Below are 16,229 nucleotides of genomic sequence, written 5' to 3' on the forward strand. Positions count from 1 at the left end.
AACATCAAAAACCTGAAGTGTGTGTTCTGGTTTTTGAACGTTTTTCGGAAGCCAAACAGACTTCCAGAACGGTTTAAGTTCAACAACTGAGGTTTGACTGTATAATAATCCTGAAAGCACTGCTCTGGCTGCCAGTGACTGGTGGTGCCAGTACAAAGCCCTAAATAAGGCCTAAGCCACATTCCTTCAAGGACTGCCTTCCCCACAACCAGCCAACCCAAGTTTTGCCAACTGCAGGAGTGGGAGACCTGCCTGGGAGCTGAGGGATGTAGCCTTCTTACTGGTAGCACCCTGGATCTACTTTTGTTTTTAATGCTGTGTTTTTGCCAGCTGCCCTGGGCTCTCAGGAGGAGGGAGTGCTTAAGAAATAAAATAATGGTGGTGGTGATTAAAGGGCTTATCATTGTTTTTAATTATATTTTGAATGCTATAGCTTTGAATAAAACAGAAGTTTTAAACTGACAATTTTACTGCTTTATTCCTTTTTGCTAATCCTTTTGGGTATTTGGCTTTGCATTTTTTACAATTAACATTTTTATGAAACAAATAAAATCATACAATAAACATGTCCCTCCAAACATTCCACCACACTCCCAAGGTGGCTAATAGAGGCCAGGATTTGCACAGGAAAGTAAAAGCACCGCTGTTCGGGTGGGGGAAAGAACAGCGGAAGCTCCTCACTCCCACGGGGGCAAATGAATACCGTTACAGTATTTACTGATGGGGTGGAGGAAACCAAAGTACCCTTGCCTTGGCTGGCTTTCGCCGCGCCCAACCCACTTACAGGGGGAAATTGCAGGTTTCTTTTCCAAAAAAAAACACCCCACCCCATGCCCGTGTGCTCGTCCCCGGCGCTTCCTCAGGAAGGCCGGAGCAGGCGGAGTTGCCATGGCAACCAGCGACAAGTAGGCGCTCGTTCCTTGCGAAGGGGGCGGCGGCGGCGGCTCCCGCTCTAGCTCTGTCGGGAGCGCGCGCGCGCGGTAGCATGGGCTGCCTAGACAGCAATGCCTCTGCCATCGGAATCTCTCCCTGAGGCGCTTGTCCCGGGCCGGGCCTTTTTTCTCCTCCTTTTTCTAACTGACAGGGTGAAGGTGGGCCTAGGAGGGAGGTCGCTCGGGGACGCTGTTTCTCGGCTGGCCGACAAGCCAACAACGACAACGTCTTCTGAGGGGGTGGGAGGGGCGGCCACGTGCGCGCGAAGGATCCTGACGAGACGCGAGTCAGCCGCGGCCACGCCTGCCTCGGAGCGAGGCGGGCGGCGGCTCAAGAGAGCGTTAGCTTTTCCTTCTCGGCGAGGGCGAAGCTCCTGACTCGTCAGCGGCCGGACGCAACGCCAGGGACTAGCGCCGTGGCCAGTTTGAAGCGGCCCGCCGAGGAGGAGTTTCCGCGCGCATTCGCAGCCGCCGCAGCAGCAGCAACGAAGGAATTGGGGAGGTGCTTCTCCCCGGGCCTCTGGGCGCCGCCCGCGTTGGGGACGTGCTGGCTCTCCTCCGGCGTTCGTGACCGCGACGGCCGGCCGGTCAGGCTGGACCGGGCATCTCCCGATTAGCTTGTCTGCAGACCTTTATAAGCTGCACCCTTGTTGCCCATTTCGGGGCGTGGCTTGCTGTTGGAATGTGAGAGGGAGTGCGGCGGGCGAGGTTGACCCGAAACCCAGGAGGGGTTCAGCTATCTTGGAGTCGCAGCAGGCTCCTGTTTTCGGAAGTCTCCGTCGACATCTCCGTCTGTCTCGGTAAATGTCAGGCTGGGAGGCTGGCATGACAGCCCCTTCCCTCCTTTAGTCAAACTCCCAGGAGCCGGCCCGAAAATTGCCCTGCTTAAAGAGACAGAGGGCTGCCTGTGCCTTCTGGCAGGAGCTGATCCTCCTCTTGTGCTTGTCACAGGGAATCGGCACATCTAGAGCCCAGGTTTGCGTTTCTGATCCCGAATGTGCTAGTCAATGGAGTAATTCTGCAGAGGAGAGAATCAGCAATCCTAGGGCCACCAATGAATTGCAAATGGAAAAGAACGTCAGGGAAGCCTCTGCACGATTGGTATTCTAAATTGAACTTGTTAAGGTGCCCTTTCTGATTACTGCCAGTCCCAGTAGGTGGGCAGAATAGGCACACAGGGCAGCGAGCTACGGTTCCGATTAGTGTTTTTGAAGCCTCCTGTTCAACCACTGACATTGCTCACCGGAGTGACATCTCAAGCACCTTTGTGGTCAGACACCGCAGAGTGAACAAAGGCTGCAACCAGCATCTCGCCCCGAAACATAGGTTGCTAGCTACATTTTTCAGGTGGGGAAACAGCCTAACTCATTTGCAAGTACAAAAGTGTCTAGTGGCAGGCACTGAGTGCTAAAAATGCATCTTTTGCAATCTACAAAAAAAAGTAGCACTTAATTCTGGAGCAGCCGAGACATCTGTGCATCTTGTCTTTGTTTACTAACTTCTGGGATTTTGGAACTGTGCCTCCTGTTGAAATACCTGCTCTGTTTTCTTGCAGATGCCTGCCTTAGAATCCCACGTCATGACCTGGGACCTGCCTGAGTGAGAAACTTGCGGGGGAAGGCACCTCCTACCAAACACAGTGTGAGTGTTGCCTTTTGGATCATCCTCCATGCCTCCTCCACCCTTTTTCTCACTGCTGCTGCTTCTGCCAGGAGCGACTCAGTAACCAGCACTGCTGCATTTCTGGCATTCCATTCTAGATGCCACAGATGAGTGGAGGGTTTCGGAGGAAGAGAGACTAAAACAGACACCAACAATTAGGCAACTCCAGGGCTTGGCAGACAAAGGTGCTACTGCCAGGCTGGAGGACGAAGACTTTTGTCCCTACTCTTTCCTCCAGAGAAAAGTTACATTTTAACAGCATTGGAAAAACAAATCATTGGCTTACATTGGAGAAAAGCACGTGGCCTCACTTTGTCCTTGTGGTTTTGTTATCTCTGGCAGCAGATAAAGCTGGGTAAGTGCATTTGATTTGATACATTTTTAAAGGGACTGGCTCCTATTGAACTGATGGTGGCTGTTTAGCTTGCCGTCTACACGGTGAGTCAGAACAGCATCCTTTTTCTGGTTCCTCTCTACCGTTGGGATTACTCTAGGGCAGACTTCTGTAACTTGATGTGCTCCAGAGGTTTTGGACTTACTTACATCTGCCTCACCTATATTGTCTACTCCAGCAGAGCTGGTGCTGTGAGAGTTGTGACCCAAAATAGCTGGCGTGTATCAAGGTTTGGGAAGGCTGCTCTAGGGCTAGATGCTGAAGCTCAATTGAGAGAGAAATAAGCAAATAGGGTGTCTAGAATTTTCACATGTATATTTGAACCTCTAACTCTTATGTTCCATATTCTCTCCTGTTTCCTCTCTTAAGTATTGAAAATGTATCATATACAGCAAGGATGACAATCCGCTTATGTCACAATATGTCTGAAATTTTGGCAAAGAGGAATGTACAATTGGACCAGAAGAAAATATAGGATTACCCTTGAGCTGTGCAGTTACCTATATCTTTTTCCCTCCTAGTTCTGTGCAGGGCTTGAGCTAGAGTTCTCCAGAGCTTAGCACCAAAATCAAGTTTCAATGCCAGAACTCAGTCCTGAAACATGTGAAGCTGTAAAGGTTAGAATGCCTCTGAGAATACTCATTAGTGGCCTTTGGTCACTAATGAGTAAACACATTTTGTCTGTGGACATTTGGGATTGGGGCAAAAGGCTTCAAGGTCAGAGACTACCTTTCAGGCAAGTTTAGGGATGGCGTGCTATGGTTGTGCATTTCTTCACTGCCCCCATTACGGACTCAGGAGAGATCTGTGGGATCACTTCTCTGTCTTTCATAGGGAAGCAGGGAGGAACAGAAGGCACTGCAAGTGTGTTCACTTTTTCTTAATTATTCACATTCTTTTTTCCCTCCTTAAGGAAACTGAGTAAGATGCGTAGGACCAACATGTGTCTGACTGGTATGTGTGGAAATAGTTGAGTGATCTGACATTGGGTTAGCTGTGTTTTCCTAATAGAAAGGTCAAAGATTGTCTGTACCTTTATGGCATTTTTTTTTTTTTTTTACTTTTTGACAATTATAGCATGCTTCAAGCAACTAAACTAAAATAATACATAGCAAAGCATTAATTCCATTCCTACTGGCATTGGAAACAAGAATTTTTGGTCATACACCTTTATAGTAATGCTATCGTTTTTATCTGTATTTCTAGCTTGCATCACAAACTGTTTTTCATCCTCACAACAGCCCTGGGAAAGGGAATTGTTTAATAGGTAGAGTGTCCCCTTGTTATGTCCCTACATGGCATGTTAGATGCCACCATATAATAGGATTGCCTACTTTAATTGATTTAATCAGTACAATTAATTGACTAAACTTTAACTGCAGATTGAAAATTGACTTCCTGTTAATCACTGGGAATAACAATGAGCAAATATTACTGAATTCACAGCAGTGAAAAGCCATTCAGCCATGGATGCCCCACAAACTTGTTCTCCCATCCCACCCTTTGTAATCTAATGGATTTTCCTTCCAGTTTGTATCCAAAGCTAGCAAAGAGGGACACTTATAGAGTGGCATCACAAAGGCTTATGTTCTTAGTAGCATTGAAGGCAACTGAAGATTGCAGTCAATGTCAAGGTGCCTTTAAACCTGAATATTTCATAATGCTGATAGTTCTTGACCTCTTTTAGTTCTCGAAACCATTGTGATTCTTTTATGCAACTGTTGTGGGAAGTATCCCATTTCCCTCAGAGTTTGATGAAAATTAATAGTTTGCTTCTGTCAAGATCCCTCAAAGGCAGTTTCGAGGTTTTATTAATATAGATATACTTTTAATCAGGCCAGGTGATTAACAATCCTAATAAGTTGGCAGTTCTACCTGATAACATGGAGCATTGATGGTAGTCACTGATGTCTGCACTAGTTTGTTCCAGCCTCCTATCGCAGTACCTTTCAGTGTTCTTTGAAAGCTGCAGATTGGTTTGTTGATTGTGATTCTTGGCCTCTGCACTAATTTAATTGATTAATGCTGGCATCTCTGCTGATATATGGTTGCAAAAAGCTGTGGTGATTATTTAGTGGGATGGCCTTTCTGCCATATTCATGTGCTTCAATAAATAGTTTGTCAGGGTGTTTCTCTTTTAGCTTTCAGTGGCACATGCACACATTGTCTATCGTAAAAGTAGTAATTTGATTTCCAGTTTGGTTTCCCACCTATCCCATACAAGGGGAATCTTACTGGGTGGGGTCACTAATTCCTGGATTTCTCTGTGGAAAAATACAGAATATCAAACCTTCATAATACAGAATAGCAGAACATTTATTTCTATTGCTTTTCCCTTTCAAGTTTGCCCTACAGATCTAGTAGTGTCCATAGTGTATAATATATCACTCTTCCCAGGACCAAGGAGGAATTACCGTATTTTTTGCTCTATCAGACTCACTTTTTCCCTCCTAAAAAGTAAGGGGAAATGTGTGTGCGTCTTATGGAGCAAATGAAGGCTGCACAGCTATCACAGAAGCCAGAACAGCAAGAGGGATTGCTGCTTGCACTGCGCAGTGATTACTCTTGCTGTTCTGCAGGACCTGACATCTTTCCGCAGGGCCTGCAAGACAGAGCTGTTCCCCCAGGCCTTTGGTCAGGGCGCAGCCTGACTTCCTCCTCTGGCAATCTGCACAGAATTTTGCTTAACGGTTGCCATCAATTTGATTTTAATTAATTTTTATAATGAAATGTTTTTAGAATGTTGGATTATTTGGTTGTTGTTAGCCGCCCTGAGCCCGGCTTCGGCTGGGGAGGGCGGGATAGAAGTAAAATTTATTATTTATTATTATTGTTTTCCTCCTCCAAAAACTAGGTGCGTCTTATTGTCTTGTGCATCTTATAGAGCGAAAAATACGGTATATCTGAGACTGATGTGCCTCTATGTCTCCTCTCATAAGAACATAAAGAGGAGCACTGTTGAATCAAGTCCAAACATTATTTACACCTCATTTTCCATTGTGGCCAACCAGAACTCTAAGAGAAGCCAAGCAGGAGATGAATACGATAGCCGTCTCCCATTGTTGTTCCTTAAAGACTGATTTATAGAGGCCCTTCCTTCACTTTCCATGCCCCACGCAAACAGCCATATCAGTGTGTGTGCCTAAGACACAAACATTTTGTAAAAGTTCTATGATCTCCCAGAAATTCTCTCTCTCTCTTTGCTCCCCCGAAGAAGGATAGAAGTAATATTTGAGGCCTATCAATTCAGCAAACATGTATTTATTTTATACAATTATAGCTTCAATGACTTCTCTAAAGCAATGTGGGGCAATGTCATTTGGAAAAAACGCTGATAATTACCTATTAGCTGCATTCCCCTGCATGAGTCTTAAACCAATGTAGGTTTGTTGTGCCTCAGAAGCATGAGCAGCATTTTCCTCTCAACAATGGAAAAGGTAGCTATAGATACCTTTAAAGCCTTTGATTATATAGAAAATAGGTTTCTCCTGTATCTAGCACCACAAATAACTAATACCATTAAGCCCACTTACCAACCCTCTACAGCTAAGGTTAGAATAAATGGCTATGAATTCAAATTCTTTAAAAAAATCTAGAGGTACACCTAATTAATCAGAACACCTAATTAATTTATGGTTATGGAAATTATGGTTATTATGCTGTTTGACCCATTAGCTGCAGCTCCCCACTTAAAACAACTATTTGGAAACTATCAAAAAGTGGCAGGCTTGCAAATTATTTATAATAAAACTGCATTTTATAGCATTCCTCCACTTAAAATACACTATAATAAATCAGGGATTAAAAGTTCAAATTCACCTGAAACACCTTTGGTTTTAGAGGTCAATATACACTTAGTATACAACCCTTATAATGAAAATAAGGGTAGGGGGAGCTATGATGTGGGAGGTGGGGCAGGCCAGGTAAGGGGCACACTACACGGGCAGTTAGTGACTGTAAGAAAACTAAAATATTTTTAAAGGTAGAAAAAATTCAACCTATCAGTTTTAGGGAAAACCCTGACTGCGAAAATCCCCCCCCCCCTCCCTTGACCCAACTGATTTGCTAATAATCAGGCTTCTTCTGGATGTAGTGGAGTCTACTCAGACTGCTTGTCTAAGGTCAGTGGTTGTTCTCATCCTGAGCCTAGGGGAATTAGTGCAAACACACAGTCCCTTGTCTTGGGCCCTGGTGCTGCTGGGATTAAGAGTACACCATATGTCTTGGTGAAAATGGACACGGCTGCCAAGATGAGCAAGCACTGGAAGTGAGGAGGCTGGTGTGTGAGGCCTTTCCATTTCTGCTGTCTCTGGGTGCCAGCCAGCCAGAGTCTTACGAGCTTTCCAAATGATAGCTTCCTTCCTCTCAAGTGTTGGGACCATCCCATTCTCCTGCCTGCTGTGCTTTCTTTGGGGATCTGGCACAGGTGCCTGACTTACACAATCTTGGACTGGTTGGGCTTCTTTCCTTGCCAGTATTTCTTCTGACTCTTCGGTCTGCTGTTGGATGACTCCTGATTGCAGCAACCTGTCCTGTCAGCATTATTGAGATCAGACACAACAAAAAATAAAGTTCTTCAAAGAGATTTTCTTTTCTGTATCTAGTTTCGCATCTGATTTGCTGCAGCCTTTTGCTTTATTTATTCAGAACCCTGTAAACTTGCTTTGCTTCTAATTAAAATGCATCCTGATGCACATAAAATGTTTACTGTGAATTAATGCTGAAATTCTTCAGTCTTCCCCAGGTGCTTGATGTGACATCTTTATAGAGTGATAACTTCATTTGCTGCTATTTTGGGCTGTGCTTTCAGTGAGCCTCATAGAAGCAGCTACTCTCACAGCCTTAGTAGTTGAGATAGATAGGTGGGGGCATGGAGTCAGGACAGCTGTTGAAGCTTGAGTGGGTGTGGCAAGCCAGGTGCTGAATTAAGCAGAGGATCAGGAGAGACAAAGATACAGGCTGGTTCTCTGTATAGTTTATGGTCATAGTGTTCTTCGCTGTCATGCATGCCTCAGTGACCTCCAGATTAGATTTTTGTGGTGCATTTTCTGTGGGACTGTGTGGCAGATAGCCTATAGACTTTGGTCTGCAGTGCACCTTCTTGTTTATTAGCTGGTGTTAGGTGGTCCAAATGCAAACTACAGAGCCCAGTGCTCTCTGATTTACAAGCCCCAAGCCTAGTGTTAGTAAAGCTCCTTTCTGCAGGTATCTGCTGGGTGATTGAGTTCCTCATTGGAAACTAGGTTGCACAGCCAATCCAGCAGGCTTAATATCCAGTCCTGCTTTTTGCAGGGATTAGCTGCGTGATCCAAGTTTCTCACAGGGAACTAGGTTATGTAGCCAATCTAGTAAACTTGAACTCACCACCTATCAGCTCATAGGTAGTGTAGTCAATCCTTCCTTTTTGTAGGGATTACCTGCACAATCAAGTTCCCCATGCAGTCAATCCAGCTGCATTTCTAAATGACTTCACATAGGACGTGAAACAAAGGTTCCTCAATCCTACTATAAAACTCAGAAAGTGAGGTAGACATTTGGGTTAAAATATGTGTTTGAAAAGGCAAGTTCCAGTTCATTTTATAACTTCTTATTTTATATATTCCTTCTACCCTTTCATTATATTTCACCAGATATGTCAATTTCACAATAAGCAACACTTTCCATATTTCATTTAACCATTCAGCAATGTATGTTCTTTCATATGCTAGTCCCTTTGATTCTTGCAGCTATTAAGTTAATTAGAAAGTTCTTGGAAATCTTTTATTACAGTGCATCTTATTACAATGACACCAGTTGAGATGATAAATGATAGAATGAATGACTTGGAATTTGTTCTTCCGCCTGGTGAAGTATTATAAAATAATATTGCTGTCTTACTGCTGTCTTTGGATTTTTTTAATCACCTTTTCTCATCTTAAAACATTTAATATATGAAGTGCCATGAAATCTTTGGGTGCAGGGCAGCATACAATTAATAATAATAATAAACCAACCAAACAAAAATAATACTCAGAGGAGTCCAACTGAAATTGACCTTAGATAGTCATTAATTTTAATTCCTCTACTCTGAGTGGAACTTATATTGGATACAACCCAATGCTAAGAATGAGCAGTATCTTCACTGCTGCTATTCTTGCTTTCCATGACATTTAAATATTCTTTCATATTTTATTAGCTTCTATTTTTTATTCACAAGCAAGTACTTTCACCTGTATAAATCTCCCAGTCTTATCACTAGATATTTATTTTCTTTTTTCTGTGGTGCTTGTATCATGTCTGACATTATGTTGCACACTTGACTCCTAATATTATTCCCCAGAAGATTTATTTTCATTCAGCTTATAACCAGGGCATTTTTCATAACATTTACTGTATCTTTCTCTCTATAACACTCACATTTTTTCTCCTAAAAAGTAAGGGGAAATGTCTGTGCGTGTTATTGAGCGAATGTGTGGTCCCTGGAGCCGACTGGCCTGAGTGCAGGGGCAAAAATCAGATCGCGTGCTGCAGAGAGGAGGCTGCTGCTTTCCTGCATTCTGCCTCAGGGTCTTATTGCCCACCCTCTTCTGTTTTCGGTTGCTTTGTTTACAAAGTTGTAAAAGCTGTTTTTGGTTGCTGTGGTTACAAAGTACAGATCCACATGGATTCTCAGGATTTTTGCATTAGCCTACCCCAAACTCACCGTCAAATCACATGTCTGTGGCCACAGCATGAAGCACCAAAATGATACATCCACTGTTTCATTCAGCATTTTTTTTCTTGTTTTCCTCCTCTAAAAACTATGTGCGTGTTATGGTCAGGTGCGTGTTATAGAGCGAAAAATACGGTAATTTTCTGTAAACTTGAGCCTTGCAGCTGAGTTCATGTGCATGTAGTGTCATCCACATATATTGTGAATTTACAGTATTGTGACAGGGCCTTCTCAGTGGTGGCTTCCCATTTGTGGAATGCTCTCCCTGGTGAGGTGTGTTGTTGACTTTTAGGAAGAAGTTAAATGAATTCTTGTTTCCCCATGCAACCCTGAAATTACTGGTAAAACTGTGTTTTCTAAATGTTCTTAGAAAAACATGTTCAACTGTTTTTTAAAATGCTTTTATACTACTCCAGGCTTCCTCAGACTCTGCCCTCCAGATGTTTTTGGCCTACAGCTCCCATGATCCCTGGCTAGCAGGACCATTGGTCAGGGATGATGGGAATTGTAGTCTCGAAACATCTGGAGGGCCGGGTTTGAGGAAGCCTGTACTACTCTGTTTTGTTCTTAGGTTTGCTGCCTGGGGCTTCTTGAGGAGAAAGAGCAAGATATAAGTTGTATAAATAATAGAAAGGATATGTGTGAACTTTAGAATGGTTTCTGAAAATTTACAACACACTGTTTTTTCCTGTGACAGAAATTTGTATTGTGCTTCTCCATGCATTATTCATGCATCCTCTTGTCTCTTGAAATCCGAGAACTTATTCCGTGGAGTTTCCTAAAGTTAGTGCCTACATTTGAAACTGGGCCTGGTGTGTCCTTGCTGGGTCAGTAGAGAGACAAAAGACTTGTTGAATCTCTTCTTCTCTTCAGCTCATGAGAGATGCCTGTGTCTTGGGTTTCAATGGGAAACTTGCCATTCTTCCACTGACCTGGACTATTTTGAGCCGCAGGATTTGCAAACTTCAGAGAAATGTTGGCAGATTGCCAGAAAGAGGAGGGGCTTGCATGCCAGCTTCAGATACTAGAAAACATGGAAGGAGGTCGCTTTTTGACACTAACTATACTGTCTTTGGTGAGATTTAGTCAGATGGGCCTCTGAGATATATATGATTTTAAAAAATCTAGTGTGAAACAACAGGCAGGATTTGCTGTCTTCTGAGCAAAGAATCTTCTGAGGTTGCTGTTCTGCTACTGTATGGCCATCTTCTGTGTGTGGAGCAGGTATATTTGGAAACCTGACCATGCAAGTGAGGATGACCTTGAAGGATTTCAAAGTCAGAGATGAAAGAACAAGACTACCTTGTCTTAAAAATGTATCAGGGTATTGTTTTTCCTCTACATGATCGCGCGCACCAGCTCTTGATGGAGCTTCCAGCAAGTATATACTTTACATTATTGTTTAAGAGGAAGTCCAGCCAAAGCATTCTCCCAAGGATTCAGTGGAAACATTTCTTGTAATTTTTTTCTGTGCCATTCTGAGTGATGCACTGTCCATTCAGGAAAGATACTATAAAACACATGGGAAAAGTCTGCACACACATACTCACACACCATCAATCATTGGTAGATTGGGAATGTAATAAGTGATATAAGTGGATTCTTGAACTGGTTTTTATTGTAGTGTAGTAGCCTGTAGATAGCAGTGGGAGAGGAATTGCACTGCCACAGTAGCTGAAGGAACTTGAGAGCTCTTCACTTCTGACAGTAGCAACATCCTGGAACAGATGGCAGTGAGAGTGAACAGACAGCGGTGAACACAATGGCTGAAGTCATACTTCTCTTCATGTGGTGGAGGAATTTTCTCCTCATGGTCAATGTCATAATCATTCTACTTCAAAAAAAGACAGGTGAAATGGCACAATCTGATATCAGTGTGTAGCTGCCCACTTCATTGGCATGGGGGCTGGCAGGCAAGGGAATGTGCTTGTGAAGAGAAACAACATTTTGGGTAACTGGGCCTGTGTCTCTAGATTGCTGCATGCAGTTTGGCCCTTGGTTTATGGGAAGAGTTTGCAAGGAGCAGGAGTTGCAGTAGGAAAAGTGCAGAGGGAGGGGGAATAAAAATGTGGGAGCTGAAGTTGGGCATGTTTCGTGCAAGGGTGTTAAGCTGATTTTGCATCCATCCATCAAATTAGTCTAACGCAGTGCATAGAAAATTATCCTGTACACCCCCTTCACTGGGCTATGGTAGCAAAGGGAGTGATAGGACCAACACATCTGGATTCCCCGTAATCCAATGGATAGTGGTGGTGGTTTTTAAAAGTGGTGAGAAGTTCAATATGACTTTATCAGAGTGAGTTTTTCCCATCTTTATAGACCATCTTTAAAGTGTTCAGCAACTGATCTGCTTGTTTGATGGGTTTCCAGATTGTAGAGGGCAAAGTAAAAGACAATTCGCCCTGGCAGTGCTTTCCTCAGTGCCCATCATGTACTTTTGCCCAGCTTCAGAGGCTGCTTCTATCAACCAAGACAGCCAATCTCAAAGTGCAATGCTCCCCATGTATCTCCTGTGCGTGTGGTGTAGTGGTTAAGAGCAGTAGTCTTGTAATCTGGTGAACCAGGTTCGCGTCTCCGCTCCTCCACATGCATCTGCTGGGTGACCTTGGGCTAGTCACACTTCTTTGAAGTCTCTCAGCCCCACTCACCTCACAGAGTGTTTGTTGTGGGGGAGGAAGGGAAAGGAGAATGTTAGCCGCTTTGAGACTCCTTCAGGTAGTGATAAAGCGGGATATCAAATCCAAACTCCTCTTCCTCTTCTTCTTCTTGACACAAAAAACCCCGGAGAGGAAGTTGTAGCTATGCAGAAAAATGTGGGTTGCTCTTGTTAATAAGCAGGCACCTCCCTGGAAAGTTTTAGACTTCAAGGGGATGGGAGTGCATTTCACAATGTGCATGTGGCAGAATTGGATGTGCCAAAGTTCTTTCTTTCGGTGCAAGCTGAGACAATAGTTCACGCCTGACGTTGTAGCTAGTGTTCTACTCTGAGTAGACCCATTAAAAACAATTGATAACCAACATGGATTTCCATTAATTTTTATAGAAATAATTTAGCTGGGGGCAAGCCTTAATCCCCCCCCCCATTAAACAAATAACACTCCAGACCTAAGCAAGGGCTGTCAACTATAGTGGCATAATAACTATGCTAACATAATATATTTTTTTACTGTGGATCTAATATAGAAAAAGCCAGCAACCATTGTCATATTTGTTAGGCAGAGAAGACGTAAGATATCATCAACAACTTTAATTGATGACATTTCCCCAGGCACTTGAATCATGAATTATTTGCAAATAGTTCCGTATTGGGTTGGGAGTGTCTTAGTGCTGTTGGTATTATTAGCATGCCTCCCATACAAGGGTTTCTATCTTCTCAGCAGGCTCTACAAGCCAAGGTGTGAAAGGCCACTTGCCAGGTGAAGACTGAGGGAAGTGTTGGCTCCATCGCCAAGCTGGGCACAAGACAGAGGCTGGCAGCTGTTGACAGCTGCTGCGACATCCTGGAGCAGGAAGCTGACGTCAACATGGATAACTCAGGTACAGCAGATGCACAAAACCTGCGCCCGTCTTGGTTATTTGGGAAAGACAGTCCGGGAGCCGATGAGGCGTAGTGACTGGAGTGTTGGATTTGGACTGGGGAGGCCTGGAGGCTGATGGGTTTGGGCAGGAAGCATACTTGGCACCTTGGGGCAAGTCAGGAATTTTCCAATTAAGCTCCCTGGCAGAATAAAACAGGATTTCTGCCATGTGTGCTACCCTAAACCCCAAAGAGTGAAACAGATTGGAACCCAATGGGTTAGTTAAGTAGGTATTTAAAATGTAAATGTATTTAATTTGTAATCACTTTTTGATTGGAGTCCCCAAAGCAACATTAATAAAATATGACTTTTTAAAAAATGAAAAAAAGGATCCATATGGATATTGGAAACAGAATGCTAAAATAATTAATTCTAAGAGGAAGCAAAACACAGAAGCCAAGAGAAGCAAACACACCTTCCACATGTGGAAACTGGAGACTGTTTAGTTTCTTGGAACATGGGTGGGGAGGACAAAGTGGGTGGAGTTTTGAGTGGGGCCAAGACCTGAGCAGACCTGTGGTGGTGTCTGTCTGCCGCCTCCTCCTCCTCCTCCTGGTTCTCTCTTACGAGGCTTGCTATGGGGTTTATTTGGAGGCAGGGGTCTGTATGGAAAGGGACAGTTCAGCTGAAGTAGGATTAGTTGTACAGTATAGCAATGTCTTTGTCTGCTCGCCTCTCTCTGATCATTAACATACACATCCCGGTTGATAGGATAGGATAAAAGCAGGGGGTGTCTTCATGTAGATACTAATGCTGAGCCAGTGACTTATTGCAGGATTTGTCATAATAAGGGTTTAGTGTTGAGTTGGCAAAATCTGTTCCTCCTTTTGCTGTGAATCCTCACATAGGGTGTGGTGATCATCCCCCTCCCTCCCTGTCTCCTTAGCTTTTGGTTTTATGTTCATTGTCCCTTGATGGTGTATGTTGATTTGGAGGCAAGTGAGAAATGAGAGTGCTGAGAGGCTGTTTAGTTCTGCCACTCTTTTGCAGGAACTATGTGTTTGGTCCTAAGATTGTTACAATCCAGATGAAGACAGTAGGAATGGTAAAAACCCTAACAGTGCTGCCTTTGAATTCTGGAAGTAAGAATTTTGCAGTAGTGTAACTGGCCATAATATTATTTTAAGATGCTACTTTAAAAAGTACTCTGTTTATCATATGAAATAGAAAGAGACTATTTGAATGAGAGTTGATGTGTTGCTTCTAAAAAGCCTTTTTAACAACCCGAAATTTCCACATTTTCCACAGTATTTTTTTTTTGGGGGGGGTGTCAACTGGCTTTCTCTCCCCTTTCATCTGAAAGGAAGTCCATCATTGCCCTATGAATTCTGTTGAAAGTTCCATGCCGTGCACTTGATATGCAGCTGCTTATTCTTTGGAAAAGCCCATGTGCAAAAGGCAAAGGACATTCCATGTGAAGTTTGCAGTGGAAACTTGAACTCCAAACTATGTCAGCAGTGCACTAGCAAAAGCTAGTCTGAAACTGTGTCCCTTTGCTGGAGGGATTCAAGATGGTGTATGTGTGCAGACTTTGAGTCCCTTCTTTCAGGTTGAGCCATTGACCTTGTTCACACACCGTGTAAAGCCGTAAGCCATGGTTTGCTGTGCATAAGCAAATCACTCCTCTCAGCGTACACTGAGAGGAAACAAACCATGATCACTGGCTTAAATATGGGATACTGTGATATGTGGGCTTCCTCCACCTATTTCACTCCCATTTTTGCTCCTCCGTTTTCTTTCAATGCTGAACTTGTGGTTTACTGGCTAAGTACTTTTTTAAAGTAGATTTTCCAGCTGCAGAAATTCCCTGTCAGACATGCCACACCATAAAAGAAAAGCCAAATGAACACAAAGCATTTTTTTCTCCTATGTGCTGTGTTAGTGGCGGTTTCTCCACAGGATTCAGTATTGATTATTCATTTATGAATTTGCCTTAGTGTAGTAAATAACAGATGCAAAACCAGGAGTACTTTAAGGGGATTTACAAGCATATAATGTAGTGTTGTTTGCCCAAAGATGAAGGTGAAGAAGAATAGGAGGTTCTGGCCAAAAAGAAGGTGTTTTAATATGGCTTGGCTAATTTTGTTTTAAGTATAGAAATGGAGTGCATTCCATCCTTATATAATTTGTATACATGCTGCTCGTGACATTACCTATCATATAAGTGCCTAATAAACACATATGCACATTGTCAGTTTTCTAATGGCACATTTTCCCCACATGTTGTGCCTTACTGCACCCTAAATACCCCTTGTTATTTGACCTCCCTCCAAAAGGAAGAATTGATGCCAGGAGAGAGTTACAGTTCAGCTCTTCTGGCTTCCCTTTCTCTGGTCTTCTGAGCCTTAATTGCCTGAGCTTGCCCAGACATATCAGAGTGAGGAGGTGCTCCCTGTTTTGTGCTGATTTGGAAGTTGCAGCGAGTCCCATTTCTCCCCTTTGTGAGGCCTCACAACAAAGTGCTTCAGTGAAGAAGCGTGAGGAGAGAGTGTGCACGGAAGAGAGAGCATTAAAGCAAGATGGCAACACGGCTATGACCAGGAGGGGCGAAGAGCACTGCAGACAGAAAAGAGTGAGTGAGGGGCACGGGGTGGAGGGGGAAAGAATAAGTAAGCAGAAAATGAGTTCTGCACAGAAGCTTATAAAGTGGAACTGGGTGGCATCTTCAGAAGAGCCTTTGACTTTGGTGGGGGTTGCTTGTCTGTTTCCTTACCAGACAGGATAGTAGTTAGAATGCCAGATGTGGACACAGGAAGCCTCCATTCAAGTCTCCACCTATTATGCAAGCAGCTTGCTTCTTGACTTTGGGCTAGCCGCTTTCTCTCTTACTGTAGCCTGTAGGGTGGTTGACAGGGGGAAAGGCAGAATAGAAATAAAAAGGTAGAATAAATGGTGTATGAGCATCAGAAAGAGTGTTGGATGAGCAGCTGGACATACTGAAATAGTTTATCCTTCTGCAGACATTTGCTTAA

General features: G+C 43.6%; 1 protein-coding gene across 22 annotated transcripts in view; it reads left to right on the plus strand.

The window, feature by feature from the left end:
• The first annotated feature begins 907 nt into the window (after positions 1 to 907).
• Positions 908 to 16,229, plus strand: part of KIFC3 (kinesin family member C3) — a 34,828-nt gene continuing 19,506 nt past the window's right edge. For 2 of the 22 annotated variants that reach the window (XM_083751346.1, XM_083751360.1), the window contains exons 1-3: positions 928 to 2,279; positions 2,488 to 2,949; positions 13,060 to 13,216. In XM_083751346.1, the coding sequence (XP_083607472.1) occupies positions 13,204 to 13,216 (13 nt within the window). In that variant the 5' untranslated portion in view covers positions 928 to 2,279; positions 2,488 to 2,949; positions 13,060 to 13,203. Of the gene's footprint in view, positions 2,280 to 2,487; positions 2,950 to 13,056; positions 13,217 to 14,247; positions 14,340 to 15,703; positions 15,830 to 16,229 lie in introns of those variants that run through there. The other 20 variants (XM_083751350.1, XM_083751341.1, XM_083751356.1 and 17 more) reach the window with 20 other exon arrangements.

Source organism: Podarcis gaigeae (genome assembly GCF_964106915.1).
Source record: "Podarcis gaigeae genome assembly, chromosome: 8".
NCBI classification, from domain to species: Eukaryota; Metazoa; Chordata; class Lepidosauria; order Squamata; family Lacertidae; genus Podarcis; species Podarcis gaigeae.